The sequence below is a fragment of the Trichomonas vaginalis genome, chromosome V, assembly GCF_026262505.1.
Source record: "Trichomonas vaginalis G3 chromosome V, whole genome shotgun sequence".
NCBI lineage: Eukaryota > Parabasalia > Trichomonadida > Trichomonadidae > Trichomonas > Trichomonas vaginalis.
In genome coordinates, this window is record NC_067207.1 from 26,917,761 (window position 1) to 26,935,912 (window position 18,152).

At 29.8% G+C, this 18,152-nt stretch overlaps 5 protein-coding genes and 1 pseudogene across 6 annotated transcripts, besides 2 other annotated features; 2 read left to right on the top strand and 4 right to left on the bottom strand.

The window, feature by feature from the left end:
* Positions 1-4: part of a mobile genetic element that runs on past the window's edge.
* An 817-nt stretch (positions 5-821) lies between these two features.
* TVAGG3_0409970 (spectrin binding) lies at positions 822-1,685 on the bottom strand (the record flags this gene model as incomplete). The annotated part of the gene is made up of 1 exon (XM_001301367.1): positions 822-1,685. One exon carries the CDS (start codon positions 1,683-1,685, stop codon positions 822-824), a length of 864 nt encoding a protein of 287 aa, XP_001301368.1.
* Positions 1,686-1,912: 227 nt separating this feature from the next.
* TVAGG3_0409980 (spectrin binding) lies at positions 1,913-3,490 on the bottom strand (the record flags this gene model as incomplete). The annotated part of the gene is made up of 1 exon (XM_001301366.2): positions 1,913-3,490. The coding sequence occupies one exon, from the start codon at positions 3,488-3,490 to the stop codon at positions 1,913-1,915; it is 1,578 nt and encodes a 525-aa protein (XP_001301367.2).
* A 2,965-nt stretch (positions 3,491-6,455) lies between these two features.
* On the top strand, positions 6,456-8,564 carry TVAGG3_0409990 (ankyrin repeat and SOCS box-containing protein 4 family; the record flags this gene model as incomplete). Its single annotated transcript, XM_001281088.2, has 1 exon — positions 7,132-7,940. A coding segment is annotated over one exon (809 nt), but the record flags the coding sequence as incomplete, so codon positions are not given.
* Positions 8,565-10,464: 1,900 nt separating this feature from the next.
* TVAGG3_0410000 lies at positions 10,465-12,606 on the bottom strand (annotated as a pseudogene). The gene has a single exon: positions 10,567-12,590. A coding segment is annotated over exon 1 (2,024 nt).
* A 184-nt stretch (positions 12,607-12,790) lies between these two features.
* Positions 12,791-14,350, bottom strand: TVAGG3_0410010 (uncharacterized protein; the record flags this gene model as incomplete). Its single annotated transcript, XM_001301365.1, has 1 exon — positions 12,920-14,350. The coding sequence occupies one exon, from the start codon at positions 14,348-14,350 to the stop codon at positions 12,920-12,922; it is 1,431 nt and encodes a 476-aa protein (XP_001301366.1).
* Positions 14,351-16,236: 1,886 nt separating this feature from the next.
* Positions 16,237-17,094, top strand: TVAGG3_0410020 (ankyrin repeat-containing protein DDB G0279043 family; the record flags this gene model as incomplete). Its single annotated transcript, XM_001293020.1, has 1 exon — positions 16,237-17,094. One exon carries the CDS (start codon positions 16,237-16,239, stop codon positions 17,092-17,094), a length of 858 nt encoding a protein of 285 aa, XP_001293021.1.
* Positions 17,095-17,196: 102 nt separating this feature from the next.
* Positions 17,197-17,234: a mobile genetic element.
* Between the last annotated feature and the right edge of the window lie 918 nt (positions 17,235-18,152).

The window sequence follows — 18,152 nt, forward strand, 5'->3', positions numbered from 1 at the left end:
TGTGCTTATTTTTCGATTACTCATATGATTTTTGCTCTCTCATATGGGAAATAGTTTTTTTTAATCTTCCCATTCAATGAAATTGAAAGAACTTTGGAGGAATATATATACTTGTTTAATAGGGACGATTGCAAAAAGTCAGTTAGCATATAATATAATGCTTATATTTAATAAAATTAATATACATTTCAAGGCGAGATTTCGAGAAAAATTGATATCGTGATTTTTTGAGTGGCAATAATATTTGTAGCTATATGTAGTATCCAAATAATATATTATCGTGTATTCTGAAGATTACACTATTTTTACAAGTTATCAAAAATATTTTGCAATACATTGCATAACCCATTATTTAGCACCATTTTTAATTGAATGAAACCTAGCGGTCATTCAATTTATTGTGTCGATGGTTCAAAAATTTTGAGACAGTATTTCTGAATTAATTCAATTATCATACAAAGTGTGTGAAATATGTTTCTCAATGATTACAAGTATAGTCTGGAAATATAAGTCTTTATTATTATAAATAAATAAATGAAAAATAAGGCGACTCGCTCTTGAACCTTTGCCTTTACGAAATTCAACTTGACAGTCTTGTCTTGTTTGAATTAAGGATTTCTTTCCAATTATTACTGGATGCATAATGAAGAGGGGTAAATCCATCTTTATCTTTAGCATTGATATCTGCACCATTTGAAATAAGAATTTCTGCAATTTCTTTCTTATTATAATCGGCTGCATAATGAAGAGGGGTAAATCCATATTTGTCTTCAGCATTGATATCTGCACCATTTGAAATAAGAATTTCTGCGGTTTCTTTGCTATTTTCTCTGGCTGCTAGATGAAGAGGGGGTAAATCCGATTTCAGTTTTAGCATTGATATCTGCACCATTTGAAATAAGAATTTCTGCAATTTCTTTCTTATTATAATCGGCTGCATAATGAAGAGGGGTAAATCCATCTTTATCTTTAGCATTGATATCTGCACCATTTGAAATAAGAATTTCTGCAATTTCTTTCTTATTATAATCGGCTGCATAATGAAGAGGGGTAAATCCATCTTTATCTTTAGCATTGATATCTGCACCATTTGAAATAAGAATTTCTGCAGTTTCTTTCTTATTATTCCTGGCTGCATAATGAAGAGGGGTACATCCATCTTTATCTTTAGCATTGATATCTGCACCATTTGAAATAAGAATTTCTGCAATTTCTTTCCATATATTACTGGCTGCATAATGAAGAGGGGTAAATCCATCTTTATCTTTAGCATTGATATCTGCACCATTTGAAATAAGAATTTCTGCAATTTCTTTCTTATTATAATCGGCTGCATAATGAAGAGGGGTAAATCCATCTTTATCTTTAGCATTGATATCTGCACCATTTGAAACAAGAATTTCTGCAATTTCTTTCTTATTATTCCTGGCTGCATAATGAAGAGGGGTAAATCCATCTTTATCTTTAGCATTGATATCTGCACCATTTGAAATAAGAATTTCTGCAATTTCTTTCCATATATTACTGGCTGCATAATGAAGAGGGGTACATCCATATTTGTCTTCAGCATTGATATCTGCACCATTTGAAATAAGAATTTCTGCGGTTTCTTTGCTATTTTCTCTGGCTGCATAATGAAGAGGGGGTAAATCCGATTTCAGTTTTAGCATTGATATCTGCACCATTTGAAATAAGAATTTCTGCGGTTTCTTTGCTATTTTCTCTGGCTGCTAGATGAAGAGGGGTAAATCCAGTTTTGTTTTTAGCATTGATATCTGCACCATTTGAAATAAGAATTTCTGCAATTTCTTTCTTATTATAATCGGCTGCATAATGAAGAGGGGTAAATCCATATTTGCCTCCAGCATTGATATCTGCACCATTTGAAATAAGAATTTCTGCGGTTTCTTTGCTATTTTCTCTGGCTGCATAATGAAGAGGGGGTAAATCCGATTTCAGTTTTAGCATTGATATCTGCACCATTTGAAATAAGAATTTCTGCGGTTTCTTTGCTATTTTCTCTGGCTGCTAGATGAAGAGGGGTAAATCCAGTTTTGTTTTTAGCATTGATATCTGCACCATTTGAAATAAGAATTTCTGCAATTTCTTTCTTATTATAATCGGCTGCATAATGAAGAGGGGTAAATCCATATTTGCCTCCAGCATTGATATCTGCACCATTTGAAATAAGAATTTCTGCAGTTTCTTTGCTATTTTCTTTGGCTGCATAATGAAGAGGGGTAAATCCATCTTTATCTTTAGCATTGATATCTGCACCATTTGAAATAAGAATTTCTGCGGTTTCTTTGCTATTTTCTCTGGCTGCTAGATGAAGAGGGGTAAATCCGATTTCAGTTTTAGCATTGATATCTGCACCATTTGAAATAAGAATTTCTGCGGTTTCTTTACTATTATTACTGGCTGTATAATGAAGAGGGGTACATCCATATTTGCCTTCAGCATTGATATCTGCACCATTTGAAATAAGAATTTCTGCAGTTTCTTTCCAATTATTACTGGCTGTATAATGAAGAGGGGTACATCCATATTTGTCTTTAGCATTGATATCTGCACCATTTGAAATAAAATATTCTAAAAGTGATGAAAGATGGAAATTAGGAGAATGAACAAAACATGTGTTGATATCATTTGTTTGATCTAAGTAAACTAAAAATGATTGAAGATTATTGTATTTAGAGCACAATTCTAAATCAATTTTTATATTGTGTTCATTCATCAAAAATGTGACAAAATCGATATTGTGTGATATTATTGCATATTTCATGCATTCATAATCTGGTTTTTGTACTTTCAAGCATTCATTCATAATGTCTGGATTTCCGCTCAAAAAAGAATATCTAAGACAATCTGGAGTGATTTCTGATTGAAATTTCGTTATTAAGATCTTAAAACAATCAACAGATCCATGATAACAACATAATTCAAGTAACGAAATACCTTCATCTGAATATGGATATAAATCACTTTTTAATTTTTGATTTTTATCAAATCCTTCTCTTTCTGTAAAATTTATAAATGATATTTTGTCATCATACATAATAGATCTGTGAATTGTATTTTGTTCGTGAATATCAGATGAATAATGAGAATCTTCAAATTCGTTAAAAAAAATTCTCCCATTTTCATTCAAGACTATATTGTATTCTTTGTAGAAAAGGTAATTAAAAACGTCGTTGATTTTGTTGACCTGATTTAGATGGAATTCGTCAACAATTTGTTTGACAACCGCTAAATATGACTTCATGAAGCAGTTGTTATAAATTGAAAGTTGAGATATTTTATTGATAATCTCACCAGGCGGAATTCGATAAGAGTCAATCAGGTTTTGTTTGATTTTGTTGTAAATTGCGTTTAATTTTTCTTCGTCATTTGTTTTCAGCCGGTACAAAGCATCAGAGGCATCATTATATCCTGTAAAAATCTCCATCAATTTGTCATAATGGGCTTGGTGAGTTTCTCCCTTGGACATCAAACAAAAATTTTCAAAAAAAACTAGTCAAATGTGAACTCAAAAAATGACTAATTTTTTTAAAAAAATAGCACGATGCATATAAGAAATGAAAAATATTGATTTAATTGGTCATAATTTTGAATTTTAGATGTCGTAATTTTCGATAAATTTCTCAAAACTCGATACACATTTTTACCATCAGATTTTACGTGAGACTACCTTTCTCGATACACATTTTTACCGAAAGGTAGGTCCACAAAAAATACGTTATTTCGCAAGGAAAAAAAATTCTCATGAACAACTTCAAGCGGATTTTTCTCAGTAATAAAACTCCAAACTTCTCTTAATTGTGGAGAGAAATTGAAGTTTTCTTCATGCATAGTAGTCTAGTACTTTGTATTTACAAAAATGTCAGAAACAGTGTTGACATATATGCAATTTAAAATCGATGTCATTTATACTTAATAAGAATATATCCAATCGTTCTATTCTTTCAAAATATAAAGCTCTACTTAGGAAATTGTATAGCTTAAAATTTAATAATCTGCCCCGATACATATTTTTTTTTGAAATACCGAGAAAAATCAGAGACATTAATTAGGAAAATATATAATAGTATTAAGTACATATTACTGATATGGGTTTAACTTGTTCTCATTTATTGGACAAGCATATCATGTGATTTATTGATCTGCAGTGCGAAGATATATATTTGATCAAATATAATTTGGGGCCTCAGGTGGCGTACTTGCCCTTCGGGCAAGTACGCCACCTTCGGCCAAATTAAATAATTTTTTGAAAAAATTGAATTATACACTATTTAGTTGGCGCAAAGCGGCAAACAAATAATGAAGAATACTAATATATGTTTACTTAAAATATGATTAAAATTTCTGAACGAAAACTATCAAAATTAAGTCATAGAAAATATAAATATAGGATGCTAATTTACTGTAAATTCATAATGTCAAAAGTTACTGTGTTGTCCTCTATATATACACTGTCTTAATTCTATCAGCGCTTCGCGCCGATAGAATTAAATGACAATTACTCAAAAATATATTTGAACACAAATTACATACAAACTGTACTAATACATCTTTTTTCCTATTGATGTTTCTTTGAACAGACCCGTTTTGGAAATGAATGAAAATTAAGCTTTACCAATATATGTATCATTTTGTTTAACATATTATGACTTATATATCTGAATCGTTTCAAAAAATATTCATATTTTTTATGCTTGATAAAAATAACATTTATCTTTTTCCTGAAACAATCCAGACAAATCCATATTTATTCTTTGGAAAAGCCGTTCAAGCAACTCAAGAACCTTTTGTTATCAATGGATATAAGCTCTATTGCTTAATTGATAAATTAGAAACTCCAGAATTCCCATATACGCTTGTACCTGTACAAAAAAATGGTGCATCTGTGAATTTCTACCAGTATCATTTCCCTTCTGGCACTCCTGACTTTAAAAAACTTGGTTTTGATTCAACAATTACATCCAACGGAACAATTTTATATATGACGCAAGAAAATCTTGTTAAAATCACGACGCAGTCACGATATGTAACAGTTAAAGAAGGAAATTGGCAACTTGTTTCAAAAGAATTTTATGAACTTGTTGCTTTTTATCATCTTGACATAATTCCGCAGCTTTCTCTAAACTTGTTTAAGTCATTACAAGATATTGACAAACTTTCACAGCTTTACCACAAAAAATATGATATTGATTCTGCTCATGTTGTATCATTGGCATCACTTTACAACGAGCTTAACTCTCTTTTACTATTTTTCGGATATACAAACAAAAATGTTATCTTTCTGATCATTATTTCCTATTTTCTTCATTAAGACTTCAATTTCGTCAATTTGTCAATGATTGTTTTAGTACCATTTACATGAGTGATTGCGCAATTACGCCTTCTGCTGTCAAACAAATAAGAGCTTTGTTCAGATTTGTTAGATTAGCGTTAGGAAAACTCGGATACGAAGACACTCAGTCCGAAAACATTTATCACTCAGTTACAGCTACTGTTAACAAATTCCAAAGGGATTACGGCCTTCCTGAAAGTCCATGCGATGCAAATACGATAAGAATGATATTAACCCAACTTTTACTGAAAGGAACAGACCCTGTAAATATTTTGGCCTCATGCGGAGTTAACATTGCCATAGAAAACTCTTTAGATCAAAAATTTGGTCCAATTGATTTAAGAAACCTCGATGATGTCGCAAAACGATTCGCAACAGGTATATCAAGAGCTGTTGCACCATTGCCAGCTCCTTCTTCAGCTGTTGCCGAAGTTGAAAAAGAATTATTATCTGTTGCGAAAAGTGGAGCCGACGGACTTGATCCTGTGAATAGATCTGCAGAGATACTTGGTGCCAGACTCAGTGGAATTAAGAGATATGCGGCAGATGTCAGTTCTGAAACAAAAACTTGCCTTCAAAGGGCAGATGAAGCAGAACAAGGCTTGGAAAACCTCCAAAAGATTAATAATGATATAGAAAAGACAATGCAGGATATGGAAGAAAGATTGAAACAACAAAATTCTTCCGGAAATTGGCTTGTCATCGGATTCATCTTGCTTGTATTTATTTTTATTATTCAGCAACTGAAACGTTCAGGTGCTGCAAGAGCGATGCAGCAAAAAGAATAAATGTTTGATATTTTTTTTTCCAATAAATGAGAACAAGTTAAACCCATATCAGTAATATGTACTAAATGCTATTATATATTTTCCTAATTAAAGTCTCTGAATTTGAAAAAAAAATGTGTATCGAAAAAGGTAGTCTCACGAAAAATCTGACTGTAAAAATGTGTATCGAGTTTTGAGAAATTTATCGAAAATTACGACATCTAAAATTCAAAATTATGACCAATTAAATCAATATTTTTCATTTCTTATATGCATCGTGCTATTTTTTTAAAAAAATTAGTCATTTTTTGAGTTCACATTTGACTAGTTTTTTTTGAAAATTTTTGTTTGATGTCCAAGGGAGAAACTCACCAAGCCCATTATGACAAATTGATGGAGATTTTTACAGGATATAATGATGCCTCTGATGCTTTGTACCGGCTGAAAACAAATGACGAAGAAAAATTAAACGCAATTTACAACAAAATCAAACAAAACCTGATTGACTCTTATCGAATTCCGCCTGGTGAGATTATCAATAAAATATCTCAACTTTCAATTTATAACAACTGCTTCATGAAGTCATATTTAGCGGTTGTCAAACAAATTGTTGACGAATTCCATCTAAATCAGGTCAACAAAATCAACGACGTTTTTAATTACCTTTTCTACAAAGAATACAATATAGTCTTGAATGAAAATGGGAGAATTTTTTTTAACGAATTTGAAGATTCTCATTATTCATCTGATATTCACGAACAAAATACAATTCACAGATCTATTATGTATGATGACAAAATATCATTTATAATTTTTACAGAAAGCGAAGGATTTGATAAAAATCAAAAATTAAAAAGTGATTTATATCCATATTCAAGAGGTATTTCGTTACTTGAATTATGTTGTTATCATGGATCTGTTGATTGTTTTAAGATCTTAATAACGAAATTTCAATCAGAAATCACTCCAGATTGTCTTAGATATTCTTTTTTGGGTGGAAATCAAGCTATTATGAATGAATGCTTGAAAGTACAAAAACCAGATTATGAATGCATGAAATATGCAATAATATCACACAATATCGATTTTGTCACATTTTTGATGAATGAACACAATATAAAAATTGATTTAGAATTGTGCTCTAAATACAATAATCTTCAATCATTTTTAGTTTACTTAGATCAAACAAATGATATCAACACATGTTTTGTTTATTCTCCTAATTTCCATCTTTCATCACTTTTAGAATATTTTATTTCAAATGGTGCAGATATCAATGCTAAAGACAAATATGGATGTACCCCTCTTCATTATACAGCCAGTAATAATTGGAAAGAAATTGCAGAAATTCTTATTTCAAATGGTGCAGATATCAATGCTGAAGGCAAATATGGATGTACCCCTCTTCATTATACAGCCAGTAATAATAGTAAAGAAACCGCAGAAATTCTTATTTCAAATGGTGCAGATATCAATGCTAAAAACAAATATGGATGTACCCCTCTTCATTATACAGCCAGTAATAATTGGAAAGAAATTGCAGAAATTCTTATTTCAAATGGTGCAGATATCAATGCTAAAGACAAATATGGATTTACCCCTCTTCATTATGCAGCCAGTAATATATGGAAAGGAATCGCAGAAATTCTTATTTCAAATGGTGCAGATATCAATGCTAAAGACGAAGATAGATGTACCCCTCTTCATTATGCAGCCAGTAATATATGGAAAGAAATTGCAGAAATTCTTATTTCAAATGGTGCAGATATCAATGCTAAAAACAAATATGGATTTACCCCTCTTCATTATGCAGCCAGTAATATATGGAAAGGAATCGCAGAAATTCTTATTTCAAATGGTGCAGATATCAATGCTAAAACTGAAATCGGATGTACCCTCTTCATCTAGCAGCCATTAAAAATAGCAAAGAAGCTGCAGAAATTCTTATTTCAAATGGTGCAGATATCAATGCTAAAGATAAAGATGGATGTACCCCTCTTCATTATGCAGCCGGGAATACTAAGAAAGAAACCGCAGAAATTCTTATTTCAAATGGTGCTGATATCAATGCTAAAAACAAAGATGGATGTACCCCTCTTTATTATGCAGCCATTAAAAATAGCAAAGAAATTACAGAAATTCTTATTTCAAATGGTGGGGTTATCAGTGGCTTCTAAAAAAATCCCAAAAACGATTATTGTGAATTGAATTTGGGAATTTTTTGGGATACCCTTATTTAGGGGATGGTAACGATTATTTCAGCATATAAAACATGCATTTGATATATTTTGATAATAAAATCTATTTATACATAGTTTAAAAATAGTTATACAAGCATTTAGATGTTCTTATTTCCCATTTTGAATGAAATTGAGAATTGAATTTCTTATAAAATAGCTTTATGAGCATTTTTATATAATGGTGATATGTGTCTTAAACATTGGAAACATAAGAATTAGGTATACATATGTATTATCGATAATGTAGGAAATACAGATATTTCAAAACCGAAGAAAATGCGGTTCTATATATGTAAAATGATTGCAATAGTTTTGGTGACATAATGTAAATATAATAAATTATATTGGTAATCTTAAATCATAAAGCATTAAATCAAATTGAAATCTCATTTTAGAAAAATATATAGAATTTGATGAATTATATATTTACAAAGTTTTATATTATGCATAGATAAGATAGTGATATGATAATAAGCAATTTCTTTCGAACATTAAAAATTTGATGTAGAAATAAGGATATTTGAAATTGATATTATAATATATAGATGTCTATAATATATGCATAGCTTATATTAAGGATTTGACGTGAAAATCCTCATTTAAACTGCTGAAAAAATGAATCTGAAAACAAAATAAAATTGAATATCTTTTCAATTTTGATATATGAATAAAAATGTTTAAAATAATAAAATTCGATATGAAATAATAATTTTTGTGATTTTGACGTAAATTTGAATTGAGAAGGGGGTATCAAAAAATTGATTTTAAAATTGAGTGGAGAAAAAATAAAACTCTGAAACACGAACTGAATTAAATTAAATGCAATATTTTAATATTAATAAAATATTATTTAAAAAAAATCTCTCAAAACTCAAAAGTGTCATTTCTCATGGATGGCCATCATCAGCTATTCACTTGCTGATAAGGATACTGTGCATAGCATGATCCTGCCAAGATTTGATGCTGCACTATCCTTATCAGCAAATGATTTCTGCATCAAATCTCAATTTAATCTTTCATGAGTGGCCTGCAGATCAGAAGCGCAATGCTTATACAGTCTACATGCTATGGCATAGTATCTAGACTGTATAAGCATTGCGCTTCTGATCTGCAGGCCACTCATGAAAGATTAAATTGAGATTTGATGCAGAAATCATTTGCTGATAAGGATAGTGCAGCATCAAATCTTGGCAGGATCATGCTATGCACAGTATCCTTATCAGCAAGTGAATAGCTGATGATGGCCATCCATGAGAAATGACACTTTTGAGTTTTGAGAGATATTTTTTTTAAATAATATTTTATTAATATTAAAATATTGCATTTAATTTAATTCAGTTCGTGTTTCAGAGTTTTATTTTTTCTCCACTCAATTTTAAAATCAATTTTTTGATACCCCCTTCTCAATTCAAATTTACGTCAAAATCACAAAAATTATTATTTCATATCGAATTTTATTATTTTAAACATTTTTATTCATATATCAAAATTGAAAAGATATTCAATTTTATTTTGTTTTCAGATTCATTTTTTCAGCAGTTTAAATGAGGATTTTCACGTCAAATCCTTAATATAAGCTATGCATATATTATAGACATCTATATATTATAATATCAATTTCAAATATCCTTATTTCTACATCAAATTTTTAATGTTCGAAAGAAATTGCTTATTATCATATCACTATCTTATCTATGCATAATATAAAACTTTGTAAATATATAATTCATCAAATTCTATATATTTTTCTAAAATGAGATTTCAATTTGATTTAATGCTTTATGATTTAAGATTACCAATATAATTTATTATATTTACATTATGTCACCAAAACTATTGCAATCATTTTACATATATAGAACCGCATTTTCTTCGGTTTTGAAATATCTGTATTTCCTACATTATCGATAATACATATGTATACCTAATTCTTATGTTTCCAATGTTTAAGACACATATCACCATTATATAAAAATGCTCATAAAGCTATTTTATAAGAAATTCAATTCTCAATTTCATTCAAAATGGGAAATAAGAACATCTAAATGCTTGTATAACTATTTTTAAACTATGTATAAATAGATTTTATTATCAAAATATATCAAATGCATGTTTTATATGCTGAAATAATCGTTACCATCCCCTAAATAAGGGTATCCCAAAAAATTCCCAAATTCAATTCACAATAATCGTTTTTGGGATTTTTTTAGAAGCCACTGATAACCCCACCATTTGAAATAAGAATTTCTGTAATTTCTTTGCTATTTTTAATGGCTGCATAATAAAGAGGGGTACATCCATCTTTGTTTTTAGCATTGATATCAGCACCATTTGAAATAAGAATTTCTGCGGTTTCTTTCTTAGTATTCCCGGCTGCATAATGAAGAGGGGTACATCCATCTTTATCTTTAGCATTGATATCTGCACCATTTGAAATAAGAATTTCTGCAGCTTCTTTGCTATTTTTAATGGCTGCTAGATGAAGAGGGGTACATCCGATTTCAGTTTTAGCATTGATATCTGCACCATTTGAAATAAGAATTTCTGCGATTCCTTTCCATATATTACTGGCTGCATAATGAAGAGGGGTAAATCCATATTTGTTTTTAGCATTGATATCTGCACCATTTGAAATAAGAATTTCTGCAGTTTCTTTCCATATATTACTGGCTGCATAATGAAGAGGGGTACATCTATCTTCGTCTTTAGCATTGATATCTGCACCATTTGAAATAAGAATTTCTGCGGTTTCTTTGCTATTATTCCTGGCTGCATAATGAAGAGGGGTAAATCCATCTTTATCTTTAGCATTGATATCTGCACCATTTGAAATAAGAATTTCTGCGGTTTCTTTGCTATTTTCTCTGGCTGCTAGATGAAGAGGGGTAAATCCGATTTCAGTTTTAGCATTGATATCAGCACCATTTGAAATAAGAATTTCTGCGGTTTCTTTGCTATTATTCCTGGCTGCATAATGAAGAGGGGTAAATCCATCTTTATCTTTAGCATTGATATCTGCACCATTTGAAATAAGAATTTCTGCAATTTCTTTCCAATTATTACTGGCTGTATAATGAAGAGGGGTACATCCATATTTGTTTTTAGCATTGATATCTGCACCATTTGAAATAAGAATTTCTGCAATTTCTTTCCAATTATTACTGGCTGTATAATGAAGAGGGGTACATCCATCTTTATCTTTAGCATTGATATCTGCACCATTTGAAATAAGAATTTCTGCAGCTTCTTTGCTATTTTTAATGGCTGCTAGATGAAGAGGGGTACATCCGATTTCAGTTTTAGCATTGATATCTGCACCATTTGAAATAAAATATTCTAAAAGTGATGAAAGATGGAAATTAGGAGAATAAACAAAACATGTGTTGATATCATTTGTTTGATCTAAGTAAACTAAAAATGATTGAAGATTATTGTATTTAGAGCACAATTCTAAATCAATTTTTATATTGTGTTCATTCATCAAAAATGTGACAAAATCGATATTGTGTGATATTATTGCATATTTCATGCATTCATAATCTGGTTTTTGTACTTTCAAGCATTCATTCATAATAGCTTGATTTCCACCCAAAAAAGAATATCTAAGACAATCTGGAGTGATTTCTGATTGAAATTTCGTTATTAAGATCTTAAAACAATCAACAGATCCATGATAACAACATAATTCAAGTAACGAAATACCTCTTGAATATGGATATAAATCACTTTTTAATTTTTGATTTTTATCAAATCCTTCGCTTTCTGTAAAAATTATAAATGATATTTTGTCATCATACATAATAGATCTGTGAATTGTATTTTGTTCGTGAATATCAGATGAATAATGAGAATCTTCAAATTCGTTAAAAAAAATTCTCCCATTTTCATTCAAGACTATATTGTATTCTTTGTAGAAAAGGTAATTAAAAACGTCGTTGATTTTGTTGACCTGATTTAGATGGAATTCGTCAACAATTTGTTTGACAACCGCTAAATATGACTTCATGAAGCAGTTGTTATAAATTGAAAGTTGAGATATTTATTTTATTGATCTCACAGGCGGAGAGGATTAGAGTCAATCAGGTTTTGTTTGATTTTGTTGTAAATTGCGTTTAATTTTTCTTCGTCATTTGTTTTCAGCCGGTACAAAGCATCAGAGGCATCATTATATCCTGTAAAAATCTCCATCAATTTGTCATAATGGGCTTGGTGAGTTTCTCCCTTGGACATCAAACAAAAATTTTCAAAAAAAACTAGTCAAATGTGAACTCAAAAAATGACTAATTTTTTTAAAAAAATAGCACGATGCATATAAGAAATGAAAATATTGATTTAATTGGTCATAATTTTGAATTTTAGATGTCGTAATTTTCGATAAATTTCTCAAAACTCGATACACATTTTTACAGTCAGATTTTTCGTGAGACTACCTTTTTCGATACACATTTTTTTTTCAAATTCAGAGACTTTAATTAGGAAAATATATAATAGCATTTAGTACATATTACTGATATGGGTTTAACTTGTTCTCATTTATTGGAAAAAAAAATATCAAACATTTATTCTTTTTGCTGCATCGCTCTTGCAGCACCTGAACGTTTCAGTTGCTGAATAATAAAAATAAATACAAGCAAGATGAATCCGATGACAAGCCAATTTCCGGAAGAATTTTGTTGTTTCAATCTTTCTTCCATATCCTGCATTGTCTTTTCTATATCATTATTAATCTTTTGGAGGTTTTCCAAGCCTTGTTCTGCTTCATCTGCCCTTTGAAGGCAAGTTTTTGTTTCAGAACTGACATCTGCCGCATATCTCTTAATTCCACTGAGTCTGGCACCAAGTATCTCTGCAGATCTATTCACAGGATCAAGTCCGTCGGCTCCACTTTTCGCAACAGATAATAATTCTTTTTCAACTTCGGCAACAGCTGAAGAAGGAGCTGGCAATGGTGCAACAGCTCTTGATATACCTGTTGCGAATCGTTTTGCGACATCATCGAGGTTTCTTAAATCAATTGGACCAAATTTTTGATCTAAAGAGTTTTCTATGGCAATGTTAACTCCGCATGAGGCCAAAATATTTACAGGGTCTGTTCCTTTCAGTAAAAGTTGGGTTAATATCATTCTTATCGTATTTGCATCGCATGGACTTTCAGGAAGGCCGTAATCCCTTTGGAATTTGTTAACAGTAGCTGTAACTGAGTGATAAATGTTTTCGGACTGAGTGTCTTCGTATCCGAGTTTTCCTAACGCTAATCTAACAAATCTGAACAAAGCTCTTATTTGTTTGACAGCAGAAGGCGTAATTGCGCAATCACTCATGTAAATGGTACTAAAACAATCATTGACAAATTGACGAAATTGAAGTCTTAATGAAGAAAATAGGAAATAATGATCAGAAAAGATAACATTTTTGTTTGTATATCCGAAAAATAGTAAAAGAGAGTTAAGCTCGTTGTAAAGTGATGCCAATGATACAACATGAGCAGAATCAATATCATATTTTTTGTGGTAAAGCTGTGAAAGTTTGTCAATATCTTGTAATGACTTAAACAAGTTTAGAGAAAGCTGCGGAATTATGTCAAGATGATAAAAAGCAACAAGTTCATAAAATTCTTTTGAAACAAGTTGCCAATTTCCTTCTTTAACTGTTACATATCGTGACTGCGTCGTGATTTTAACAAGATTTTCTTGCGTCATATATAAAATTGTTCCGTTGGATGTAATTGTTGAATCAAAACCAAGTTTTTTAAAGTCAGGAGTGCCAGAAGGGAAATGATACTGGTAGAAATTCACAGATGCACCATTTTTTTGTACAGGTACAAGCGTATATGGGAATTCTGGAGTTTCTAATTTATCAATTAAGCAATAGAGCTTATATCCATTGATAACAAAAGGTTCTTGAGTTGCTTGAACGGCTTTTCCAAAGAATAAATATGGATTTGTCTGGATTGTTTCAGGAAAAAGATAAATGTTATTTTTATCAAGCATAAAAAATATGAATATTTTTTGAAACGATTCAGATATATAAGTCATAATATGTTAAACAAAATGATACATATATTGGTAAAGCTTAATTTTCATTCATTTCCAAAACGGGTCTGTTCAAAGAAACATCAATAGGAAAAAAGATGTATTAGTACAGTTTGTATGTAATTTGTGTTCAAATATATTTTTGAGTAATTGTCATTTAATTCTATCGGCGCGAAGCGCTGATAGAATTAAGACAGTGTATATATAGAGGACAACACAGTAACTTTTGACATTATGAATTTACAGTAAATTAGCATCCTATATTTATATTTTCTATGACTTAATTTTGATAGTTTTCGTTCAGAAATTTTAATCATATTTTAAGTAAACATATATTAGTATTCTTCATTATTTGTTTGCCGCTTTGCGCCAACTAAATAGTGTATAATTCAATTTTTTCAAAAAATTATTTAATTTGGCCGAAGGTGGCGTACTTGCCCGAAGGGCAAGTACGCCACCTGAGGCCCCAAATTATATTTGATCAAATATATATCTTCGCACTGCAGATCAATAAATCACATGATATGCTTGTCCAATAAATGAGAACAAGTTAAACCCATATCAGTAATATGTACTTAATACTATTATATATTTTCCTAATTAATGTCTCTGATTTTTCTCGGTATTTCAAAAAAAAAATATGTATCGGGGCAGATTATTAAATTTTAAGCTATACAATTTCCTAAGTAGAGCTTTATATTTTGAAAGAATAGAACGATTGGATATATTCTTATTAAGTATAAATGACATCGATTTTAAATTGCATATATGTCAACACTGTTTCTGACATTTTTGTAAATACAAAGTACTAGACTACTATGCATGAAGAAAACTTCAATTTCTCTCCACAATTAAGAGAAGTTTGGAGTTTTATTACTGAGGAAAATCCGCTTGAAGTTGTTCATGAGAATTTTTTTTTCCTTGCGAATAACGTGTATTTTTTTGTGGACCTACCTTTCGGTAAAAATGTGTATCGAGAAAGGTAGTCTCACGTAAAATCTGATGGTAAAAATGTGTATCGAGTTTTGAGAAATTTATCGAAAATTACGATCTATAAATTCAAAAATTATTGACCAATTAAATCAATATTTTTCATTTCTTTAATGCATCGTGCTATTTTTTTTAAAAAATTAGTCATTTTTTGAGTTCACATTTGACTAGTTTTTTTTTGAAATTTTTGTTTGATGTCCAAGGGAGAAACTCACCAAGCCCATTATGACAAATTGATGGAGATTTTTACAGGATTAATAATGATCCTCTGATGCTTTGTACCGGCTGAAAACAAATGACGAAGAAAAATTAAACGCAATTTACAACAAAATCAAACAAACCTGATTGACTCTTATCGAAATTCGCCTAGTGAGATTATCAATAAATATCTCAACTTTCAATTTATAACAACTGCTTCATGAAGTCATATTTAGCGGTTGTCAAACAAATTGTTTGACGAATTCCATCTAAATCAGGTCAACAAAATCAACGACGTTTTTAATTACCTTTTCTACAAAGAATACAATATAGTCTTGAATGAAAATGGGAGAATTTTTTTTAACGAATTTGAAGATTCTCATTATTCATCTGATATTCACGAACAAAATACAATTCACAGATCTATTATGTATGATGACAAAATATCATTTATAAATTTTACAGAAAGAGAAGGATTTGATAAAAATCAAAAATTAAAAAGTGATTTATATCCATATTCAAGAGGTATTTCGTTACTTGAATTATGTTGTTATCATGGATCTGTTGATTGTTTTAAGATCTTAATAACGAAATTTCAATCAGAAATCACTCCAGATTGTCTTAGATATTCTTTTTTGGGTGGAAATCAAGCTATTATGAATGAATGCTTGAAAGTACAAAAACCAGATTATGAATGCATGAAATATGCAATAATATCACACAATATCGATTTTGTCACATTTTTGATGAATAAACACAATATAAAAATTGATTTAGAATTGTGCTCTAAATACAATAATCTTCAATCATTTTTAGTTTACTTAGATCAAACAAATGATATCAACACATGTTTTGTTTATTCTCCTAATTTCCATCTTTCATCACTTTTAGAATATTTTATTTCAAATGGTGCAGATATCAATGCTAAAGACAAATATGGATGTACCCCTCTTCATTATACAGCCAGTAATAATTGGAAAGAAACTGCAGAAATTCTTATTTCAAATGGTGCAGATATCAATGCTAAAGACAAATATGGATGTACCCCTCTTCATTATACAGCCAGTAATAATTGGAAAGAAATTGCAGAAATTCTTATTTCAAATGGTGCAGATATCAATGCTAAAGATAAAGATGGATTTACCCCTCTTCATTATGCAGCCAGGAATAATAGCAAAGAAACCGCAGAAATTCTTATTTCAAATGGTGCTGATATCAATGCTAAAACTGAAATCGGATTTACCCCTCTTCATCTAGCAGCCAGAGAAAATAGCAAAGAAACCGCAGAAATTCTTATTTCAAATGGTGCAGATATCAATGCTAAAACTGAAATCGGATTTACCCCTCTTCATCTAGCAGCCAGAGAAAATAGCAAAGAAACCGCAGAAATTCTTATTTCAAATGGTGCAGATATCAATGCTAAAGATAAAGATGGATGTACCCCTCTTCATTATGCATCCAGTAATAATTGGAAAGAAATCCTTAATTCAAACAAGGCAAGACTGTCAAGTTGAATTTCGTAAAGGCAAAGGTTCAAGAGAGGGTCCCCTTATTTTTCATTTATTTATTTATAATAATAAAGACTCATATTTCCAGACTATACTTGTTTTTTTTTTTGTTGTAAACAGAAATTCATCAAAAGTGACACTTCAGAAAAGCTAAAATATTGAATTTTTGGAACTTTTGATAGAGCACGTTTTTAAATATTAATTAAAGTAAATGTATATTTTGTAAAGATTCTTTTTAATAAAAAATAAAATTTTGAAGAAGAACACAAAATCTTCTGAAAAATAATATCACATAAACTCATATTATTTTCTAATATATAACTATTTTATATAAAAATCAAATTCAATGATCTTAAAAGCGAAGGATAAACCTCAAAATTTACGAATATAATGAGTGGAATATAATGCTTATCTATCATAAAACCATATGAAATATCAATTTTTGCTTTACGCCTAATTTTTGACGACAATTAGCAAAAAATGTTAAATGTTAACACTCAGTCCATTTGAATATGAAAAATAAAATTGACTTTGATTAAATGTTTATTTATCATGCAATTCTTCTTGCGACCAAAGATTTGAATAAAATTTCAAAAAATAAGATAGCTTAAAAAATAATATACGGTAGTGTTTACTAATAGATGAATAGTATATAAATTCTATTAAAATGGATTTGATCCAAAAAAATATATAAAATTTGATCATAAATAAAATCGTTTTAAATTACTTCTTCATTTAAATTAAATAACAATTATTTTTGGTTTTATATTTTTTTGGATCAAATCCATTTTAATAGAATTTATATACTATTCATCTATTAGTAAACACTACCGTATATTATTTTTTAAGCTATCTTATTTTTTGAAATTTTATTCAAATCTTTGGTCGCAAGAAGAATTGCATGATAAATAAAACATTTAATCAAAGTCAATTTTATTTTTCATATTCAAATGGACTGAGTGTTAACATTTAACATTTTTTGCTAATTGTCGTCAAAAATTAGGCGTAAAGCAAAAATTGATATTTCATATGGTTTTATGATAGATAAGCATTATATTCCCACT